Source organism: Lagenorhynchus albirostris, chromosome 3 (assembly GCF_949774975.1).
Source record: "Lagenorhynchus albirostris chromosome 3, mLagAlb1.1, whole genome shotgun sequence".
In the NCBI taxonomy this organism is placed as follows: domain Eukaryota; kingdom Metazoa; phylum Chordata; class Mammalia; order Artiodactyla; family Delphinidae; genus Lagenorhynchus; species Lagenorhynchus albirostris.
Window position 1 is genome coordinate 110,741,562 of NC_083097.1, and position 24,616 is coordinate 110,766,177.

The 24,616-nt window shown below is 44.2% G+C and overlaps 1 protein-coding gene across 1 annotated transcript in view; it reads right to left on the reverse strand.

The window, feature by feature from the left end:
* FSTL4 (follistatin like 4) overlaps positions 1-24,616 on the reverse strand; it is a 441,369-nt gene that overhangs the window by 366,674 nt on the left and 50,079 nt on the right. Inside the window, exon 3 of the mRNA XM_060146246.1 lies at positions 21,906-21,939. Within this exon, the coding sequence (XP_060002229.1) occupies positions 21,906-21,939 (34 nt within the window). The remainder of the gene's footprint in view (positions 1-21,905; positions 21,940-24,616) is intronic.

Here is a 24,616-nt window from a genome sequence, read left to right on the forward strand (position 1 = left end):
AAGACCTTTTCTTTTTTCTTTCTTCTTCCTTTTCTTTCTTTTCTTTTCCTTTCTTCTTCTTTCTTTTTCTTTCTTTCTTTCTCTTTCTTTCTTTCTTCCTTTCTTCCTTTCTTCCTTTCTTGTTGGAAGAGTCTAAGATACCTTAAAATTTTTGGAAGTTTTCAAAAAGAATTTTACAAGCCTTCCATGGATTTGATTTTTGCCTTGAAATCTTTTCTTAATTTGACCAGTTTTTTGCTGCCATCTTTGAGAGGTTGAGAATGAGAAACAGTTTTATTTTCAAATTCAGTGAGTCCTGGCCCCTTATATCCTTAGCTCACCTTTCTCTTATGTTTTATCACAGACAAACAGTAGCCAGGGGGTTCTTTTGATATTCTGCCTGATTATCTGTTTAGCTGGATCATTGAGTTCATTTGGTAAATTTCCTATTATTGTATTACCACAGGTGACAATATTACCAAATCATCCTCTTTCATCCAACTTTTAATAACGTTTTCCTTTCTTGCCTTTAAGCTCTCACTGAGGGCCTCCTCAAGGCTCTTCTAACATTCTCACAAAGCCCTTTAAGCTCTCACCAGCAATCTCTTTAAGGCACTTTCTGCTTCTTCCTCTCGCATCCAGTCCCCAAACCAATGTTATATGCCTTGATTTTTTGCTGTGGCACCATTTCACATCCCCATCTCAAATCTATTACAATTACCTATTGCTATGCAGCGAATCACCACAAAACTTAGCGACTTATAACAACAACAAGCTTTTTATTACTTCTCAGTATTTCTGTAGGTCAGAAATTTGGGATGGGTGCAGCTGAGTGGTTTTGGCTCAAGATCTGACGTAGCTGTAGTCAGATGGTGGCTGAAGCTACAACAGTGGGGAGCTGAAGCTGCTGGGGGCTGAGGCAGCATTATTCTTTCTTCATGAAGTCCCAGGGTCCCTCCATGTAGTTTCTCCTCATGGACTAGTTTGGGCTTCCTTAGAGCATAGTGACCTCATGATAGTTAGACAATTTATATGGTAGCTCAGGGCTCCAGCATGAGTACTCTAGCCAGCAAGGTAGAAGCTTTCTTGTCTCTTATGATCTAGCCTTGAAAGTCACATATTATCACTTCCACTGTGTCGCAAGCCCACACAGAGTCAAGGAGAAGGAGCATAGACTACACCCCTCAGTGTGAGGGGTTTCAAAGGCACATCATAAAAAAAAAGTACAAAATGGGAAATACTGCTGTGGCTGTCTTTGAAAAATCTGTCACAAATATATTACTATCCTCTCTTTTCTTGTTTAAGTCTAAATTGCCCAGATGTGTCCAGTGTGAGCCCTTTCAAGTTGGCAACTGTATCCTTTTGACAAGTTCCCATGATTTTTTGAGCACTGCCATACTTTCTGGAACAAAATAGTGTTTCAGATTCACTGTGTACTTTTTCTGCTCCACTGGTGCAATGAGCCATTTCTCCAAGAAGTCTTGGCTCCCTAGAGGAGAATCTGGGCACTAAAGGCTTTCATTGCTCCCGGAGTATCATGCATCTGGCCCATCTGAGCAAACAAAGCTAGGAAATGTTACAGACATACACACATACACAGACACACTTTGAGTTCTTACTGATACTTGCAACTCTAATTCAACAACAAAGGGTACATTCTAGACGTGCCTCTTTCCATATTGGTAACCCCCTTTCCTAACAGTGAGAAATCTGGTTCTCATTATACTCAATATATTTACTCATTTGTCTTCTGTTGAGTTCTTTAAATTATGCTTTATTAAGTTAGATAAGTTCCCTTCTATTCTAGTCCTCCTTTTCTAATGCTTTTTTTTCTGAAATAATATTACATATTTCAAATGCTTTTCCTACATCTAGTGAGATCATCATATGACTTTTCTACTTAAATTTGTTGCTGTGGAGAAATACATCAGGACATTTCTAGTGGCAACCTAAACATAAATTTAGGGGATAAACCCAAAGTATTATGTTTCATTATTTTTTATTAATACACTACTAAATTTAGTTTGCTAATTTTTGTTTAGGCATTTCACAGCTATGTTTAAAACCCACCTTTCTTTTTAAAATACCATTCTTGCCAGATATGAGTATCAAGTTCATTCTAGCCTCATAAGTATACACACTTTTTCTGCATTCTAGAATGGTTTGTGTGAATTGAAATTTTTATCCCTTGAATGTTTATTAATTTATTAGTACTTGTATCTGGATCTGATAATCAACTTTGTGGGAAGATTTCTAATTAAAAGTCTGATTCTATTTCTTTAATGATCATAAAACTGATTGGGTTTTTTATTTCTACTTAAGTTTTGTAAAGTTTTTTTTGTTTGTTTGTTTGTTTGTTTTTTTTGTAAAGTTTTATTTTAGTTTTTTCTTTTTCAGGAATTTGACCATTAGAGCTTTCAAATTTATTGGCAAAATAAGATTCTGTTACTGTTTTAATTTCTGCAGCTTTAATAATTACATCTCCTTTTATTCCTCCTATTACATATTTATTCTCTCTCCCTCATCTCCTCCTTCCCTCTGTCTCTCCTTTATTCCCTTGCAAAGTTCTGTCCGTTTTATAAGTTCTTTCAAAGAATCTGCATTTGGCTTTGTTTATCCTTTCTGTTGATTTGTTGTTTCAACTTACATCATTTCTTTGTAATGTTCTTTGTTATTCACTTCCTTCTCCTTTATTTGGGTTTCCTCTGCTAGTTTTTACCCACCTTTGTGAGTTGGATGTTTAATTCATTGACTTTGGGCCTTCTTCTACTTTAATGGAATTACTTAAGATGATGGGTTTCCCTCCAATTTCTACCTTAACTGCATACCACAAATTTCAGTATGTAATGTTTGTTATTGTTTAGTTAGATATTCTCATTTCTTCTTTGGCTCTTGTATTATTTAGAAAAGTATTTCATCTTCAAACATTTTTTGTTTGGGGAGTATTTCTAGTCATCTTTTTAAATTTCTTATTTTACTGCATAGAAATTTTATGAGAACTGCTCTTTGGTTTAGCTTGTGGAAAGATTCTTAAACTTTCTGTGCACACATGAGGAACACATGCCTTCACCACTTGTGTGTACTCTGGGTTACGATTCTGAACCTTCCTTTTAGTTCTCTTTAGTTACGTCTAATTTGCTCTTAAATCTATCTATTGATTTTTAAGACTTCAATTACATTTTTTCATTTCTAGACATTATACTTGGTTGTTTTTCAAATAATCAAGATCATGTATTATAGCCTTACTCTCTGTTTATATTTTCAGCTTTTTTAAATCTTTGTAAGATATTCTACTTTTTTCCTTTTTTTTTTTTTAATGCTGTACCTGTTAATTCCAATATCTGAACTTTTGTTTTTACTGGTTTTCACTTTGGTGTCTTTTTTATTGTTTTTATGTTTTTGGTTTTTGACTGTGAGCTCACATTCCTTGGATGGTAACCTGTCAAAATCATCTGAGACCTCTGTTGAAGAAGGATTCTTCTAGACAGGATTTGCATTTCCTTTACCATGTCCCTGGGAGCACTACCGACAGGACAGCTTTGAACTAAATTCTTAGTCTGAGGTCTTCTCAGACCAGTCTGCTGTATGAATTCCACTGAAAACCCGGCTCGTGGCTCTAGTTCTCAGAGGAGATATTTTAACCCTTCACTTGGCACCAAGGCTGAGGGCAGGCAGTTTTCTTCACTCATCCCTGAGGGGAGACAGGTGTGTTTGTCTTCCACCCTCACACGACACATGTAGCCTCTTGGGGCCTCAGCTTTAGGTGGACCAGGTTTCCTGACAGACTGATATGTCCTGGGCTGGGCTCCTGTCCCCCATATATCTATTTTTTTTTAATTAATTAATTTTTATTTTTGGCTGCGTTGGGTCTTCCTTGCTGCACACAGGCTTTTCTCTAGTTGTGGCGAGTGGGGGCTTCTCTTGTTGCGGAGCACAGGCTCTAGGCACGCAGGCTTCAGTAGTTGTGGCACACAGGCTCTAGAATGCAAGCTCAGTAGTTGTGGTGCATGGGCTTAGTTGCTCCGTGCCATGTGGGATCTTCCCGGACCAGGGCTCGAACCACTGTCCCCTGCATTGGCAGGTGGATTCTTAACCACTGCACCACCAGGGAAGTCCCTGTCACCCATATATGTTGACGTCATAAGAATTCAAAGCTCAAGGTCACCTGCCTTGGGCAAACACCCTCAAAGCAAAAGGCAGCTTCAAAAGCCCTGATTTTCAACTTTCACTGAGCTTGTGGCATCTTAGGAAATCTCCACTTTCCTGCCTTCTCACTGATGTCACTAACAGATTATTTAAATGTTTTATCCATCATTTTAAATTATCTCAAGTGGGAGAGTCAGTTAAGGAATCTAGCCACACAGCTAGAAACAAAAGCCTGCACAAATAGTTCTAAACTTTTCACCTTATTATTGCCCACTCTTCCTGAAATAGTGGGTAAATGTGATTACTTAGGTTTAATGAAAGTAAATAACGTGGACCACTAAACCCAAGGCTTTCTAACCCAATTCATTTCAGCAAGTGCTCACTGCAGATGTCCTAGTTTCCTATAGGTCCACTTACAATTACAGGACACAACCCAGCCAAGCCCAGCCCTGGCGTGAGTGAGTAACTAATCATGCTGGCGAACAAGGGGCCTGCTCAGAAGGTGGGCCAGGGCTGTGCTAAGCTTTTTTAAATATGTATTTAATCCATACAAGTGTCATATGAGATAGAATTAATAGTACCATTTTAGAGATGAGTAAACCAAGGCACAGAAGATTAAGCAACTTGCCCAAAGTAATATAGCTAGTAAATTGGATCATCCTCAGAAAGTCTGGCTACATTAAGTTTGAAAAACCACACAGAAAATTAGAGAATACAATGGTAGATGATGTGCGATTATATGAAGAATAAGCCTAGGGGAAAGTCCCCGGGTAATGGTGGTTGGAAATGTTGCAGAAGAGCCAGCTGATAAGCAGACAGACTTTGGGTCGCTTTGCACTGTGCAGGAATGGCTTTCTTGCCCTTTGCTATAGTGTAGCACGTGATGTGGTCACTGCACACTTATGCCTGTCCCTAACTAGATGGGCACATCTTGCTCCTCTCCTCCCACATTCTGCCCTCTGTTACTTATGGTGCTTTTCTAGTAAATCTCCTTGGCTTCATATAAGTCCTTTCACAGCACAGCAGCCAACAAATTGGGAACCATTGTTCCTAACGACAAGGCGTGAGCCACGAGAAGCTGCTTGTTGCTCCAGCTCTGTTAGAGATGAGCGATGCTTGCCCGCTTCTTGCCTCTGCTAATGACATCTGGGGAGAAACAAGTGTGGGAGGGAGGACAAATCACAAGACAGTTTTTATGAAATGACTATTATAGAAATAATGAGAATCCAATAACTACCAACTACAGAGGCAAGAAAAATAATAAAGCAGAAAATGTACCAAGCAAACAATTAAGCCTATTTTATTAAAACAGTACTTGCTACTCAAAAAGCATTAATTCTTACCACACGAGTGCAGTAACTGTTTATCATCGGAATTTTGCACATTAAGAAAATCACACAGAGGAAGTTAATATGCTCCTCCAAGCTCTAGGATACTTCGCAGCCCAGATTAAAAGTTAGCCACGCTCACTATTAGGCTGAGATGTCATCTCTCATTAAACTCTAAATCAGCTCAGAGGACACACCACGTTTATTACTTTTCTAACACCATGTGACTGATTCTGGGGGAGCCAAGAGAATCTTTGGGATAAATGCATTGATTAAAAGATACTTTATGGGCTTCCCTGGTGGCGCAGTGGTTGAGAGTCCACCTGCTGATGCAGGGGACACAGGTTTGTGCCCTGGTCCGGGAAGATCCCACATGCCACGGAGTGGAAAGGCCCGTGAGCCATGGCTGCTGAGCCTGCGCGTCCAGAGCCTGTGCTCCGCAACGGGAGAGACCACGGCAGTGGGAGGCCCGCGTACCGCAAAAAAAAAAAAAAAAAAAAAAAAAAAGGTACTTTAAATTTGTCTTTGTTTTTTTAGCCCAATGAACCAAAATACATAAATCAGAACTATTCCAGTCTACTGAGTACTGTAAATGTATATTTAGATGTAACAAAATATCAGTGGGAAATATCTTTGGAGAGTAATTACAGTATATGTGGAATGTTTTGTAAACGCTTAAAACAACTGATCCATTTTAAAGGCCTAACTTACATAGAGAGGACACAAATACTAGTTACCAAGCTGGAAACTCACGTGCAAACTTATAGCCTGGAGTTAATGTTTACAGATCAGGGCATAACTATCAGAAAATAAAATAGTTTAATGGAAGGCTTAGCTGCCTAAACTGAGGACCCACTTGTAGACACCAGCTTCAGCAGAGATGCTCAAGGAGGGCTGAGTAGATAAGAGTTACTCCAGCCTTTACACTAAATTTCTCCCTGCTTCCCGCTCTCTTTCCCACTCCCACCCTTGCTGACATCTGGTTCTCCTGTGCTGTTATTAACAATTTCTGTATCTGAGTACAAACAGGGACTGAAAACTCAAATACCGACACAGGCCACTCGGGTAACTTAAGGATTATGGTTATGCTGGCATTTCAACTTGTTCCTAGTTATTTTTCAAAACTGCACCTGACACTCTGTGTCAGTATCAAGGAGGCACTAGGGACCAGGGCAGACTGTGACAAAATAGGAAAGGGTGCATACTCTCTGAGGACATGAGTGAGGGCTACTCACTCCAGCCTGTTGCTGCCTTGAAGCCACACGGCCAGAGTTAACCAAGCGTTTCACTTTGCAAGATAATCAGCCTATTTGAATCTGTAAGTAGAATTTTCATGTTTTTAAATGTTGACAACTTACTCAAATTAAAATACAAACACAAATAACCCCCTGTAGGCCAACACTGTGTTAAGTCAAACATGATCACCGGCCGATTCTGGTCCACAGAACACCAGTTTGAGACCTCTCACACAGGACAAATATGGAACAGACTTTGGGCCCAGGGATCTTAGGAAAAGCTTGTGTTTGGTTTCCTTACAAAGAGGCAGACAGGCTTAGTGAGTTGCCCAGGTAGGGTATGACATGGCTCGTTAGACGTTCTGGGACTCGTTCAGGACCCAAAATGACTTTGGGGTGTTCACGAGGAAAGAAGGGGTTGAAGCAGAAGGGTGGGTTTAGGTATTAGTCAGCAGTCGGGGAGGCATGTGTGTGCAAAAGTCCTTCCTGGCCCCTTGAATATAGGAGCAGAGCCACAGAATTCCCAGCATCCACTGGGTGCAGGGTGAGGCAGCCTCCAGGCAAAGTCCCTGCTCCCAACGTGCCCTGCGCTCCCACCCCAGTAGCCTTTCGGTATCTGCCATCCGATATCCTGGCCCGCAAAACGGAGCTCTCCCTCTAGCCTCCTGGGGGCATGGCGGAGGAAGAGCCTGGTGGCAGCTCACTGTCTATATCAAGAGGGCAGAAGCCCAGGCTCATCCAAGATCAACAGACCGGGCCAGCATCCTACTCCGAGCCTCACAGCGTCTGGCCTCCGACATTCCCTTTCTCTGTTTCCATCAGTCCTCCACACTGCTCCCTCTTCCATCAAGGGCAGCCATGGAGGTGCCTGCTCTTCTTAAGCTTTTCAAGGACTGACCATTTAGAAATGGCTTTGGGGAGGTACCTGAGAGCTGAGAGTCCTCGGGACAAGGGTCCTAGGGAGGCTACAAGAGCAAAACACAGGGACACGGTATCACAGAGGACTCTGAATGTTCTGTTGCAATGAGCATTAACATAAGGGCTGTCTACTAACTGAAGCACCCAGCCAGCCAGGTCACTAACCCTTCCAAAGCCCGTGTTCCCTCATCCGTAAAACAGCAGGTCACACTAGTGGGCCACACTGGACTGCTGAGTGTGGAAACAAGTTAACTTGGCAAAGCTTACAGTGGGGGCTTTAATCATGACAGTTGTCACTATGTGTTCCATCCCCCATGGTCCCCTTCCCGCAAGAGAAAAACAAAATATTTAGAAACATCTTAAACAAAAGTCGAAGCAGAAAATTTAACTAGAAATCTCAACCAAGCTGCCCATCCATAGGACAAGGTGGCTGAGTATCTAGGTTATGTTGGACACTGTGCCACCTCTTGAGAGAAAGGAAAACCTGGCCCCAAGGGTAGGAAGAAAAGGAAGAAAATCAACCACAGAGAGCCCGGAGGTCTATGCACACTGGCTCAGGTCCTCACGTCCTTCCTCTGTTACTCACTAGCCATGGGACCTCAGGTCTGTCACTTCCCCTGTTCAGGTGTGTCTCCACCTTTGAAAATAAGGGTTGACCCTGCAGAGATTTTCTGGACGTGGGGTTGGATCATGGGATGATTCCATGAATGGCAGCACCAGAAAGAGAGCTAGACTTCCCAAGGAGGGCATGACCACCGCCACACAGAGCATTCAGGCAGGCTGCTTGGTGGAGGGGGTACAGCCACAAAGACTGGCTGTAGGACTGGCCTTGGAAACAAAGAGTGAGGTGGGGGAACAGGGGGCACCTGGACCAGACAGCCAGGCACATCCAGCATGTTCTCAGGTCATCTAAATGGGGCTCGGCCAGCACTGGCACTTCTCTCACTATGTTCCGAGTATCTCTGATCTGTGAACACTGGCAGCGTAATGGATCCTGCTGTCAGCGATGGATAAGCACTGAGCTAATAGATGTCAAACAGTATTTGCATTTCTGAGATGGCTTCATCTGCTCCCTCTCCCAGGACTCTCCAAAGTGAAATTTGAAATTTGGACAGACAGGTCCACTCCGAACGGCTCCTCTCCCAGAAATCCCGTGGGAAAGAGACAATTATTTAATTATTTCCTACACAGACAAACAGCTGAGCTTCTTAAACAGCGACCACAACTACAACCACTACAGGAGGCTGCTTCTCAACCTCCTCATCTTGGGAAGGCATGCAATTCCCCAAGAGACACGTGGAAATGTTTATCACCCTTTGTAGTTTAAATAGCTTTCATTCATTCATTCAAAGCACACATCACAGTGCATTGTCTCGTTCATTAGAAATTCTGCAGAAAGCCAGTGAGAGGGTTTGGGTTGGGAGAGCGTCAGGGAGGTGAGCATCTGGAATATGATCCAAGAAACAAACCATGAGGCTAGATTCACCCATGCGCCCTCTGGATGATGACGGCAGGGTCAGGATGGAGTTCTCAGTTTGGGTGTCAGTTCCAGGGACATCTGTAGCAATGTGAACAGGATGCAGAATCATCTGCGTGGGGAGCATCTGTATTGGGAGGTTACTCTAAAGCAGTGCCCGACACACAGTAATGAATGGATTTTCTGGCTCTCCCTGGCTCTATTTTAAACTGTCATCATTTTAAACCATGAAATATGTCAAGTGGTAATTAAACCTCACCACAGACAGATACTGTGAAAATGATTAACTTTTACCATTTCCCCCACACACATTTTGAATATTCTGACTCCCCAAGGTATGGGATCATTACATTGACAGATGAGAAAAGTTGTCTTCACGGTAATTTATTTTTAAAAGAACCAAAACAGGCCTGAAAATTCTGTGCTTTCGCATTGGGTTTTAATTTGAAAACTTCTGCTGTAAACTCACACTCCTAGAGGAAGCCTGGTGGGAGGAGTACAGAGCTGACATCACAGCTCCAGCCCCACCTCCACTAGCTGCAGGACCCAGGACAAGTCCCTTGCCACCTCTGAGCATCAAGTTTCCCCACCCATCAGTTAACAATGATAATATCCTCACTCCACCCAACGCGCAAGTTTTCTCAAATGTAGTAAATGAGATGACAAATGAGAAAGCTCTCTGAGAGCAAAAAGCAGCCTGGTAACGCTATCCAAGTATAAGATGTACATTCTGTATAAAGGGGGTAAGTGATATGCTAGCACAGCTTTACAGACCTGCTGTCTTTAGGGAAAAAAAGAAAGAAAAAAAAACAACCTCAACTCATTTTATTTTCAGTTGAAGTTTCTAAGCATGAGATTAGATCTGACCCTGTCAGATAAACGTCTCCTCTTAGCCATAGGACTCCCATTTGGGGCCCAAATATGCAGTGATTTACATAAATGATAAAAATTCAAATGAAGCAGCCAAGCAGCGGGATGGGAACGCTGCTTCCAGCAAAAAGAGAGCACAAATAACTGGTAAAATTAGTAAAACAAACAGATTTGAAATGTATTTTCCCTCCCATGACTCTTTGTCTGGACCTGTGATTTTCTCCTTTAAGCCCCATTTCTTCTGAACGTGGAGGTCTCTGGTTCTCTCTGGCAGCGGCAGCCCTGCAGGGTCCCCTTACCCTAACCCCGTGGGCACGTCAACTGCAGAATGATGAGTTCACGTCTGCGAATGTGAACATTTCAATCAGAATTGTACAAACATTGCTGAATTTCCATCAAGAATGTGCTTTCCTGGATGACCTCAGTTTAGCCCATTTAAATTATTTTATCAATTTCCTATAGCATTCAAAGGGTCCCACGTTTTTCTTTAATTATAAAACAAAATTGCAATGTCTGTGTCAGAGGGTGTTTATGAGGATTAAATAAGAGACTGAGTGTGAAAATGTTTCCATTAAGAACCCTTCCAATCTAGGGAATTTATATTAAAGCAGTGAAGTAAGCCTTCACTCCTAAATTAATGTATAGACGAACGAGAAAGCACTTCACTTTAAAAGCGGCTCGTGATCAAGAGCGCTGGTCTTCTGTAAGGCCCAGGTCACCCCACCACATCGGTGCCCCTGCCTGCCACATAATGCCCATTTGGAAGCAGCAGTGCAGAGGGGCCCCGCCGTCCCCTTTCCAAGAAAGCAGGGGGATCTCTTATGAAGAATGGAAAATAAAGCTTCTGGAAGCCCCATGGAGGTGACTACTGAAGTCACCAAGGGGTGGGACTGGGGGGGTTTGCACATTAGCTTTTCATCTTTATGCCCTTCGGCTGAAGGGCTAAAGAAAGGAGAATGTGTTGGGGGTCCAAACAAAGAGTAACACCCCCATAGTCGGGCCAGGGGATGCTCGCTGCACCTCACCACGTCACTGTGTCTATCACAGGGGAAGAGGCTGAAGGAGCAGGAGATCCCGTCCCTGGAGGCAGCCGTGATTTTAAAAAACCAAACGTGCTGTATTTGTCATCAGGGATCTGGGTTCCAAGTCACATTCTCTTATAAGCTCCTGTGATCTTGGGTCATCAGTGTTGTCTCTTAGCCTTTGTTTCCTTCTCGGAAGATGGAAGAGATGCCCTCCTCTGAAACATTAGGTAAATGCTTGCTGAATCTTCGCCTGCCTTTGAGGCACTGAACACTCCTTGGGGGTGGAGGATGTGATAGACACCAGATGTGAAATAATTAAGTAACTGATACTATGCACCTTCCTGCGCTGTGTTCCCTACCTGGGCAGAGCCCTAGTTGTCATCCGGGGATCTACCTCCTTCTCACTCTCAGGGGTACAGCTTGTGACTCTGCTAAACCCAGCAGCATGTAGCATTCCCCTGGCTTCAGTCACTGATTCAGGAGGGGACATGTGACCCAAGCCCATCCAATCTGAGTAGATTTTAGCACTTTTGGGAGAAATAGCAGACCAGAAGCTCTCCCTCTTCATGGGACTTGGAGGTGGAAGGAGGGGCGGCTGGTACTCCCCATGAGGGGGAATCAGCTGTGAGAGGGAATATGAGTGAAACCAGGTCCTGGTACCCTACGTTAGGTTTGCCTGAAGCCGGCATCCCTCACGCCTCCATCCCCTACCCAGCTGTCCGGTTACCTAAGCCAACAAGATCCTCTGTTTGGGCTAGCTGGACTGCGTTTTGCTATTTCCAACAACAAAAATGTCCCCACTAATTGAGTATGCCCAAAAGGAGACCCTCTGCCAACAGAACCGTCCTTTGGGGACTTCGCTGGTGGTCCAGTGGGTAAGACGCCACGCTCCCAATGTGGGGGTCCCGGGTTCGATCCCTGGTTGGGGAACTAGATCCCGCATGCATGCCGCAACTAAGAGCCTGCATGCTGCAACTAAGAGCCCACATGCCGCAACGAAGACCCGGTGCAGCCTGCATAAACAAACAAACAAACAAATAAATAAATAACCATCCTTTGGAGAGAAGATCCTGAGAAGTCACGTCCACCAGGCCATTCAGAGAGCTGTTCCCCTAGGCCCCCGTGTTGGTCTACACCGAGCAAATACTCTCCCACTTTGGGGTCGGCCCCCCTGCAAGGTGCCTAGCCATGGTGCAGGGCAGCCAGGTGCCTTTCTATCTACAGGACACTCGCGCATCTCCCGGCTGACACATTAGTGGAGGCAAGTGCTCTGTAAAGGCAGGGACCACTCCCTGTCATCACCGCACACCCAGCAGACTCCAATCCACCTGTGGAAACTTTCATTAGCACCTAATAAACCTTCACGAAACCCTAAGAATGGTATTTACCTTTCCACCAGAGTGATTTCTCTTTTAGAAGTAATCATGATCAAAATACGTTCCCAGACATTGCTTTAAAAGCACTGCAGGGGTGAGGGGGCAACTGAGGGCCTGAGAACTCCCCACAGAGGCCTCCGGAGAGTGGGCTGGTGGGCAACGACCAGCCTAGGTACCCAGGTGAACTAGCGCCATGCACCATCCAGCAACACTGACTGTACCCACACTCTGGCCCAGACTGCCCCCTGTTGACTTCACCCACATCCCAGAGGCTGCATGCAGGTCACGGTCCACATCCCACAGAGCCAGGGGCTAGTCAGTGCCTGCTCATTTCTGGGGCCCATGTTTCCTGACTTCCTGAGAACAGAAGGCAAGCTAATCTTACCTCATGTAAAATTCAACATTTTGAAAAAAGTTTTCTACATGCAGACCCTGAAGCATCTTCTTGGAACCCAATGACAGCCCCAGCCAGAAAGCATAACCAAAAACTGAGCATGCAGAGAACCCCTGGCTGGGCTGTAATGCCCAGGATCTCCGGCCCTCCTTGCCTGGCCTGCAAGGGCCCTCCAGGGGCACGTGGCTTGCTCACCACATGCTTGTGCGCCAGAGGGCACACCGTGAAGACCTCACCACAGCCACAGGGAGAAACAGGCCAAGGGCTCAGAAGCAGTGAGCACCCAGAAGTGAGTGGGGCTGATCAGGATAGAAAGCAGTGCATGCCTCACTCCTTCAGATGAGACATATCACCTTGCAGATTACTCCCCATTTGGGCTCTGTGACTGCTGGCGCTGAAAGATTAAAGATTTGTGGTAAAGAGACAACACAATCTGAAAGTAAGGCGATGGGAGGGTTTTGTGGGGTTTTTTTTTTTTAAGAATTTTTAACAGATGAAGTAATTCTGAGGACAAGAAAGGAATTACATCATAACGGTCAGTTGGATTCTGTATCTCGTTCCCAAGAAAGAAAGGCTGTTGAGCAGCAAAAAAATAAAAGAGACAGAAACAAATGATTTTTAAGTCACAGATAATTAACCCCAGAGGCTCGCTGATGGCATATTAATATTGCTGGGGCAAATGGCTTAACAAGTTTGAAAAGGACCTCAGTGTTTATATGCAGCAGATCATTTCAAGGGTTCCTGAAAAGCAGAGAAACTCCTTCTGGCTTGGGGGCCAGGCAAGGGGCAAAGATGACAAATGTCAGCCTTCACTGCTGGGATCTCAGAGAAGAGAGGCGAGCCCCCTGGGCAGGATGGGACCTCAGCAGGTCCAGCAGGCCTTGACAGGCCTTGACAGGCCAGCTTGGTGCGATTCAGAGTGATGCTGTCTTATGAAGGGCTTGCCATACTGTCCTTACGAATCTGCAGTGGTTCGTATCTTTTAGGGGTTATGACTTCTTAGATAACATGACTCTTTCCCCACCAATTCCAGACAGGGAGCTATGCGCACATTTTGCAATGGCAACCCCAGGGAGACTCCTCGCTGACACAGCCCACTGTACAGGGCTTCCTGACCCCGCTCAGACCTACTGAGGCCCTTCATAACCACAAAGATTTAGCTGACTCGCATGAGCTCCTTTTAAGGACTTTCTATCAGAGGGACCCACAAGTTGTCAGAAAGAGCAGAGTAGCTCCCTGAGGATGGTCATGAAGGAGAGGGAGCCCTTCCAAGAGCAGTAGTAGTAAAAGTAAGCACAGCACATGGGACAGGGGTGCCAAACAACCTGGCAGCCCCTATACCTGTGATTTTACTTGATGAGAAGTGGAGGTGTGACAAAGAGTTGGGTCAGCCCTAGGACGTGCCAGGATCTAGCATGTTTTCAGTGCTCGCTGTGAGCACAGGGTGGGAGACCCCAGCAGGAAGAGCCTCGATCCTTGCTCTCCCAGGGCTCATCCTACACAGCAGCATGAGAACTGCCATTGGAGCACAGGCCACAGCCACCAGTGCTGTGTGCCATGGCGCTGAGGCACCAGGTGAGGCATCACACACATTCAAACAGCAGCACGAGTGACTGACTCCCTGAGGGATATGCAGCAAGGTCCTGCTTCTTCCAAATCACTGGAGAAAATGACATCAGCCAGATGATAGGAGGAAAAAGCCACTCACCAAGAGCCTGGAAGACCTTTGATTAAGGGAGAACATGTAAGGGGCAGTAGAGAGAACTCAGGCTCACTTGGGCTTAGTCCATGGCTGGTCTTTCCAGGTCCAGGCACTTAGAATTGTTTTCGGGAAGCTTGGGGAACAGAAGCTTGGGGTTACTCACAACCCGAGAATCCTCTGGCTAAGGCTGTGCTTGGTCCTTGGGAAGGCCATTGTCTGCACTTCCTGAGCTTTATTACGATGAAGTAATTGAAAGGAAATATAAAGGGTCTAGTAACTGTGATGCTCAAGACAGTTTCTGACCCCAGTGCCCAGGAAACCCTTAATCTGGGGAGACAAATTTTATGTGTGTTTGTCCGTAAGTTCTTAAAGACATCATCAAGAAGAGAGCTGTTTGGTCCTTCTGATTGCAGAATACGAGAATCTGAGCAGAAAGTTAAAGCCTCTGACAGAGGGGACAGATGGGAATGGCTAAATTTCAGAAAATCCTTCTCAGGAAAAGTCAACAGCCTACAATATGCAAAGTCACCTTAAGTCTGCTTGGAGACAGAGGAATGGACTTGGTGACTGAGACATTCCTCATTGCATGTCTGAGGCCAAATCTACAGATACAGCATGAGAATAGCCATAATGAAGATTACCAACCTCACTGGGCACTGACGCCACTGCCCACACTGTGCCAAGGGCCCTCCATGCCAAATCCCTCCCCATATTATGTCCAGGAGGCTGTGAGGGGCATTGATTGCATGCTGCCCAGCATCCTTCCTCTGTGGACCAAACCTGCACCCACTCCCTGGCATTTGAGTAAGGGTGATTCTGCAAACCCCAAGGGGAGAATATGTGATCTCGCCTGGCCAATCACAGTATTCCAGTCCCTCCATGCCACAGTGATTGGTTTAGGGCTCGAGTCGTGATATTATACAAGGCCAGCAAATCAGAATCCTCACTGAGACTTTTCTGTCACTCTGGAGGAAAGAAGTTTCACCCTCTGAGATGGTGAGCAGTCAGGACCCTGTGAGCTGCAGCTGCTAGGAGTCATCCGGCAAAGCTGTGTAGAAGAGGCCAACACACCAAGAGAAGGAAGGAGAAGGGGTGTCAGAACCCCTGTATAAGCTGTTCTTGAAGCCAGATCCACCCTCCCTTAGATTCTGCAGTTTCACAGGCTTTTAGGCTTTAGCCAGTGCAAGTTGGGTTTCAACAACCCAGAGTTGGGACTAATGGTCTATACTATTACCATCCTCATTTTTTTCAGAGAAGATTGAGTAACTTCCCCGAAGGCACACTGTAATTGGAGAGGTGGGATTCTACTGTCTGCCAGTTGGTCATGACTAAACTGGGTACCAAAACGTTGTATGTAACCAGAACACATCAGCCAGCTGTGTCATCCACTCCCCCACTTAACCTGGGGCAACTGGGTACAATACAATTTTGCAGCAGCTAAAGACTGGCAGCTCTATCCAGAAAGAGTCAACTGTTGTGGGGCTAGAAATTGAAGGAGTTAGATGCCACCTCCACCTTTTTGGAGCCCAATGACTGCAGGAGAGAACCAACAAGCTCCGCTGTATAGAATGGGGGTAGGATGGGGAAGGAAGCCCCATTTCTTTCCCCATATGGCAGTCTTGATTGGAAAAGGACCCACTATCCCAGGCACTGTCAAATCTGGATGGCTCCCTTTTAAATTCGCTACATCTGCAGCCATTCAAGAAGTTATCTCAAAAGAAGCTAGGAGTTTATTAATCTGTTTCATCGAAGACAGTCGCCCACTGTACATTACACCAAGATAGATTATGCAGGCAGCTGAGAGATCCAGAAAACATCTGTTAAACAAAATCAAAATTAATGGCAAACAGAATGCAATTCTTGATAGCTGAAGTTCACCCAGATGCAAAGAACTATAAAGGGGCTATTAGAGGCAGCTGCCAATTAAGGGGATAATTCCAAGGGTTTTCACAAAGTGAGGCTCTAGTTACACACTCAGGACTGGCAGGTCATGTTTATGTAGGAGATTTGCATTGCTAAGGAGCCAGAGCCAGCCTGGCTGCGTGACTGTCACCCCCCTCTGTTTTTCCGTGAAGACAGCAGCGTCCCTCCTCTCAGGTTTCCCTCACAGCCCTGCTGGAAGCCACACCAAGCTGGTCTAGACTGGAATGTGTGAGTGAACCGTCATTGGGAGGGTGGGTAATGCAACGTGACATGGGTGCCCACCCCCAAACCCACAGCCTCTAATGGCAGCACAAGCACAGACATCTGGAAGAGCTTACAGATCACCCCATGCTCTAAGAGATGGCTGACAAGGGCTGAATTATCCCAGCTGCTTGCTCAGCTTACTCAAGTGTTCTCTCATGGCTGGAATTCAATGCGATGGGATCAGTTAGAGAAAAGCACTGGTTTGAGTAGATGAATTCTGGCAGTCATAATCAGCATCAGCCCTCAGAGTGAACATGGGAGTGTCTTGGAGAGGTGAGGTTGGCAACTTTTGCTGAAGCTTCAGAAAAAGTTAAAATTAAATTGTAGGTGTCTAGAGGGAGGTGTAAAAACACCTGCCTTAGGAAGCAGATAAAGAAGCAGTCATCTCTCCTTCCCCGCGCAGCTGGCACAGGTGGGTCCCAGGGCAGGAGGATAATATAGGACTGCCCTGAAGGTGGAAGTAGGTCCAGCTGGGGTAGGCACATACCCCTCCTAAGAGACATCCTCCCAGTGTTGCTGTCCTGCCACAACCTCTGATACTCTATCTACCAAGAGCCCTGACCACATATCTAAATTGGAAACAAAGCTCCCTTAGGAAGTTTTCTTCCAAGAGTCCCGCTCAGCTTTCCAGGCTTGGCAGTGATCATGTATGTTTAGAAATCCTTGGATGGTGAAGCGAGATCAAGTCACTTAAGCATCCCCACCCCGCCAATTAGAGAGGTTCACTGCATCAGAGGGACATTGGTCCAGAGGGACACTGACCCAGAGGACTCTTTGTTCCTACCAAAATTAGCATGGAAAGGAAGGAGTCTCATGCAAGGTGCGACCTGCTCTGCTCATACCATGGGTTACTGAGAGTCAAGGGAGGTAAAGAACATGAAAGCTCTCTGAAAACTTCAGAACCACTGAGACATAGTTATCATTATAACTAGCTCACCATTCTCTCCATGCACCACCCTTGGAAGACAGTCACTGGTGCTGGGGCATGTCCTGGGCTCTGATGAAGCACTCCCTCTCCATGGACTCTCTAGAGCAGGGCTTGCAAAGGGCACTGCATGGAATGTCAGCCCAGAGATGATTAAAAGCAACAAATCAAGATGCCATGGGAAACTAAGTTTGGGAAATGCTGCATATTACACCTCCTTTTGAAAGTCCTATTTAGCATCTTAAAGAGCTGAGAGGTTCTGCAGTAAAAATAACAACTACTAGCTCAATAGTGAGTCCAGCCTTTACCAAGTATATCATTTCCCTATGGCTCCTGTAACAAAGTTCCATAACCTGAGTAGAACAAGAGAAATCTGTTTTCTCCCAGTTCTGGAGACTGGAAGTCAGAAATCAAGGTGTTGACATGGCCACACTCCCTCTGAAGGCTCTAGGGGAGGATTCTTTGTCACTTCTTCCTAGCTTCTGGTGATTGTCAGCAATCCTTGGTGTTCCTTGGCTTACAGACTCATCACCCCAATCTGTGCCTTCATCGAAGCATGCTGCTCTCCCTGTGTGTCTGTGTCCACATTTCTCTCTTCTCAGAAGGATCTCACTCATTGGATTAGGGCCCACCCTATTCCAGTATGATCTCATCTTAACTTAATTACACATCTGCCAAGACCATATCTCCAAGTAAGGTCACATTCACATGTTCTGGGTTAGGACTTCAACATATCTTTTTGGGAGACACAATTCAACTCATAGTACCAAGCTTATGTGAACATGGAGCATTTTCATCAATGCACCAGCTGGTAATATCTAGATATCCACAGAACACTCCCTAGAAGTGCCTTTGTAGAACGAATGACTCAGTGCCTCTCTTGCTTAGCACTAGGACAGAATCAGAGAGAAAAGTACATATAAAAAGCAATTTTTAAAATTTGCACTTTATTCAAGAAATGATTGTTGAGCAACTATAGGCCCTGGGCTAAGGCCTTGAGGACTCTGGGAGTGAATGAGGGGAGGGTCTCAGCTCTCAGGAACTGAATGACCTAATAGGAGCCCTTAACTCTCAGGTAAAGTAGGGTAAGCAAAACTCTTCAGAAAGAGAGTTGGAAGGGGTGAGGGAGAGGTGGAATTTCACAAAAGATGAGGAACAAAGAGCATGCAGGCTGCAGGAACAGTGAAGGCCAGAGGCAAGAAAGCTGGGCTACAATCTGGGAACTGTGACATCACTGGATGGGAGGACCACAGGGGGAAATAAAGCAGAGAGTGGGTCTGAGGCACACAGTGCATTCATGTCACCCTAATGATCTCCAACCCAACTGTGACTTAGCCCAGACTCCATTTCCACTGCTAATATTAGCCCCCTCATTTCTCACTCTACAGACCTATTCAAGAGTTTGCAAAAGTCACATAGCGTAAAGTTGCAATTGGTCATCCATTTGTTGCAATGAACTCTGGCTGGAGCTGATATCTTGAGTCAGATGTAGTATTAAAACAAAACAAAACAAAAAAGGAAAACATCTTGGGTTTTGTGGTCCAGAGGCTACCTCTGTAGACCTTTCCAGAATCTCCTGGGCTTGGTAAACTGGGCAGAAAAATTCAGAGTATTAATTATTTGCTCCTCTTTCAGTGCCAGATCAAGATAAGTGTATTTTGCTAGACAACAATGTCTTACTTGTGTTTGTAGGAATAATAGTTTATTGAAATATTCACAGTGCTTCTACTATTTTTATACCCATACATTGTTCTGGAGAAGATTAATAACCCTACTCTCATGCTCGCGTATAAGTCCAGCAACGAAGGTTCTCGAGTTCCTCTTGCCTTGTCATAGGGACTCAGGAGTTGACCAAGGAAAACTATTTGGCCCCGTGAGGAATGGCACTGTCAGTGTCTGTCCTGGATGGAGCCTAGTCAGGAAGCAGTCTGAAAGTATACAGTTGTGGTCACCTCATGAAGATGCCTGGCAGGTGGCTCTCAGGAAAAATACTAAGTCTGGATCATCCATATGGCAGCTTTGCATGGGGAGATGGTGGCTCCGAACTGGAACTGAACTGCCTTCCACGCACTTGACCAAAGCAGTGAGAGTGGTCAGTACGTGTGGTGTGAATGGCAGGTTTAAAGAGGAGGAAATGTTTTCTGCTTTCCTTTGTCCTTGGACTGCTCAAGCTGAACAGTAGGTGACCACTGTTTTAAAGGAATCAGCCCCACTTGGCTGGTTTGCATCAGAGCTCCATTTCATCCCTAGCCTTGAGTTCCTTTTGGTCTGAAAGGGTGGTTTGTCTCATGATATCCACAGCTAGAACATTCTCTGTAATTATGAATTGTTTCACATTAACTAAAAGAGAATGTCTTTGATCACTAGAGTTTGTCAGTCTTGGATTGTTTCCATTGTGACATTCTTACATTTTTTGTTTCAAAATATTAAAGTAACTCATGTTAGAGACCCTTTCAACATGAAAGGCTTGTAGTTGAGACATTACATATATTTTACTGTTTATAAAAAAGTCATCTATACCAAAAAAAAAAAAAAAAAAGAGATTAACAACCCTACTACCCAAGCCTGTGAATCTCAGACTTGAAAATACTCGGAACCCACTCTTCCTTCCTTCCTGCCGGGTTATAAGCACTGACATTAAGGCACTGGGCTATTTCAGGAATTTTCAAACACTCAGCCTTGCCAGAAACAAGCAAGAAACACATCAGTTCACAATAGGAAGGAAAAGGTTTATGTTATGTCAAACAAACTTACCAGTACAAACCCAAGGCATATGCCAGTTGTGAAACATGCTGCTTCGAGAGAGAAGGGGATTATGGATGATTAGAGCACAGCCTGACCATGCTTTGGCTCATCCTCAGACACTCAGTCTTCTACGAATTGGGAGTCTCGGGTACAGTAAGGCCTTTTATGCCTTTGAACATAAGTACATGTGGTTCTTTCATACCCTAGCCTTACTATTCAAAGACATTTCTAACACAAGGACAGTAATATTCCAAAACAGTTAAGTTTATATGTGATTCCATAACTCAAATTAATTCTAAACAATCACACTCAGGGGTAGTGAATGAATAGTATTCTAAACCAAAGTTCATGCCAACCTCTCTCCTAATGGCTATTTCTCTCCAGTTTACATGTCATCGCACTCACTGTGAACACACCTTTGAATAAGAAATATGCCTTCCCTGCCCCACCCACCTTCAACCAATTTCATTTGATTTTGATATCCAAACAATGCAGTTTACGCTATGGATGCAGTTCAGAGGACACTGAGTCCAAAACCAGATGATGACAAATGAGAATGAAAGCCAGAAAATTCATCCTATAGCTAGATAATCCAGATCCTTTGTATCCAGGATTCCAGCACCATGGACAGCAGCAAACAACCAGTTCTATTAACCCATCGGTACAGATAGTATGGAAAGTTTAGGTCTAGGAACACACTTTGGTAACATGGCCATTCTGTGTCTTTCACTGTGCTGCATAAAATAAGAACTAAACCGGGGGGAGGTTTTTAGATTTGAAAGTCAATATGGTATTTTCTCACTTTTAAAGATTGGCGCTCTTTTTGGAGACAATACCACAGAGAAGGAGACGTGATTAGGGCTAAAGCCAAAGGCCAGACTCTAGACCAAGAATTCACTTTAGTTTCTGACTTCATCCTCCCATCCCTGCAATAAAGGGCTGACTGGTGGTGATTTCCATAAATCATACAAAAGACACCCTCTCATGAGAGACCAGGTATTACTGAAAGCAAGTAAACTTCAATTTCCACTAAAAGATTTCAGAACTTACCACCCATATATATATTTACCTCAGTGATCAGAAAACGAATGTGCTAGAGGAACTCTGGCAGAGAAAATAAAACACCATTGCATTGTTTTCAGAAGGGAAATTAATTGCTTATATCTATTTCAGCTTAACTAAAGTTGTAAAAATCTAATCAGAAATATTTTTCACAGTGGCACATGTTCCCAGATATTGAAATACCTCAAACCATAAACCATTTTTTATTGCTGAAGTGGTTTTCACTGGGTGGAACTAAATTATTACTTCAAACTTCACTCAAAAGATGAGGCCTCTCTGGAGAGACTGTAAACATTAGCATGAATAAGCCAGTTCGCCAGATCCCATCTCTGATACTAGAAGGTAGAAGACGTAGTTCTCACAAGCAAACCTGGACTTTAGTTCCTGCAGTCCCTAGAGGCAAGTGCCACATAGTCAGCACCCAGAAAAGGCCACACGAAATGTCAAAGAACAGGCTGAGGTTCGTCTTAACTTCAACAAACTACATCCAAATGTCAACAATGAAAATGAAATGAGTATGAATGCATCTTCCCTACCTTCTCTTCTTGTGACTTCAAGGCGTCTGGATTCCTGCAAGAAAAAAAAGACTTGGTGTTTTCGAAGAATAATTCATATGTAGAGATACTTGAAAATATCTCACCTGTTGTTAGACATTTATTCACAGAACAGTAAACAATCTCATAAGGACAAGACACTCAGCAATGTGGGGTTTATTAAACTCTCATACATACACACATCTGTACATGTAAACTACTTGTTGCTTTGTTGGCTTAAGCAAAAAATACTGTTAATCATGCGGTTTTTAATGAGCGGAGCCAACTCTCATGGTCTTCCTTATGTGGAAACTCGGCTGGTATCAATTGTTAGGAAAGACCTCGTTCCAAGTTGAATTCCCACCCTCCACCTAGACTGCAGGTGCTTGTAGGGCCTGGGGAAAACATAAGAAGACAGGGGCCAGAATTATATGAGCAGCAGTAGGTTGTGATTGGTGGTGCCATGGTGAAGACTACCATTGCTCCTGTGCAGGTTACTGGTGTGATCTGGTAACTGATTATGCTCATCAACAGTTTCCAAAGGGTGGGATATTATGGACAATTTGGATAGCCAGTCCATGCCACTGGACTGAATTAACCCCTTGGCTTTTCTAAATTCAATCTCATCTTCATGCACTGTGCAAAGCAATAAGCAAATTAGGTTTCATAACTAATAAAAAGTATCTACAATCCATTATAAATGACCAGTTTAGGAATAAAAAGCCTAATCTTGAGAATAAAAATAAAAAGCCTAATCTTGAAAATAAGCTGAAAATCCATTCTAGCAATTGAAGAAAAGAAGATCAAACACCGAACTTGGGACAACTCAAAATCACAACCAAAAAGACCATTCAGCACCATCACTTTTTTTTTTTTTTTTTGTGGTACGCGGGCCTCTCACTGCTGTGGCCTCTCCCATTGCAGAGCACAGGCTCCAGACGCGCAGGCCCAGCGGCCATGGCTCACGGGCCCAGCCGCTCTGCGGCACGTGGGATCTTCCTGGACCGGGGCACGAACCCGTGTCCCCTGCATCGGCAGGCGGACTCTCAACCCCTGCGCCACCAGGGAAGCCCCACCATCACTTTTTAAACAAATAATATTGTCTTTCATACCTTAACATTCTTGTCTAGCATTCTTATGGAGGCAGGTAGGGGAGGTAATATTAGAAAGGAAACTGAGGAGGCACTGAAAAGATTGTCCTGCCCAAATTACACTTTCTGACTGCCATCTCTGTAATGCGTCAAAAGCCCAAGTGGAGCTGATCTCCCTGTGCTATGCGGCTGCTTCCCACTAGCTATCTATTTTAAGTTTGGTAGTGTATATATGTCCATGCCACTCTCTCACTTTGTCACAAGGTTCATTTTGTTATAAAGCAGAAACTAACACACCACTGTAAAGCAATTATACTCCAATAAAGATGTAAAAAAAAAAAAAAAAAAAGCCCAAGTGGAGACCAGTTGAAGATACATGTAATAGGGCAGCAGCACATCAGCACAGCACAATTAACCAAACAAGCTTCCAACGTGCTGGTTCCTCAGCAGCTCAGGGTTCAAAAGAGGGAGCTTGGGCAGTAGTAACTATAATGAGAGATACGAAAGCCATGAAGCCCATCATGCACCGAGTAAACCCAGCTGCTCCCACACTGCTCCTCAGCTCTCTGCTCCAGGGGCTGGCACCGCCACCCTTGGAGATAACTAGTATTTGTTATATGTGATGGCAACTGATTCATATATATTGATGTAACCGACCACATGACTAAATTTCTTATTGCTTGTAATACGTTTCCCAATGATTCTTTTGGGCTCTCCATTTGTATATTTATACAATCTGCATATAGCAGTGATTTTCTTTCTTTCTCCCAGTTTCTAGGTCTACAGTTGCTTTCTCTAGCCTTATTCTTTTTTTTTTAACATCTTTACTGAAGTATAATTGCTTTACAATGGTGTGTTAGTTTCTGCTTTATAACAAAGTGAATCAGTTATACATATACATAACTCCCCATATCCCCTCCCTCTTGCGTCTCCCTCCCACCCTCCCCATCCCACCCCTCTAGGGGGACAAAAAGCACCAAGCTGACCTCCCTGTGCTATGCAGCTGCTTCCCACTATCTATTTTACATTTGGAAGTGTATATATGTCAGTGCTACTCTCTCACTTCCTCCCAGCTTTCCCTACCCCTCCCCGTGTCCTCAAGTTCATTCTCTACCTCTGTGTCTTTATTCCTGTCCTGCCCCTAGGTTCTTCAGAACCATTTTCTTTTTTTTCAGATTCTATATATGTATATGTGTTAGTATACGGTATTTGTTTTTCTCTTTCTGACTTACTTCACTCGGTATGACAGTCTCTACGTCCATCCACCTCACTGCAAATAACTCAATTTCGTTTCTTTTTATGGCTGAGTAATATTGCATTGTATATATGTGCCACATCTTCTTTATCCATTCATCTGTTGATGGACACTTAGGTTGCTTCCATGTCCTGGCTACTGTAAATAGTGCTGCAATGAACATTGCGGTACATGACGCTTTTTGAATTACGGTTTTCTCAGGGTATACGCCCAGTAGTGGGATTGCTGGGTCATATGGTAGTTCCATTTGTCGTTTTTTAAGGAACCTCCATGCTGTTCTCTATAGTAGCTGTATCAGTTTACATTCCCACCAACAGAGCAAGAGGGTTCCCTTTTCTCCACACCCTCTCCAGCATTTATCGTTTGTA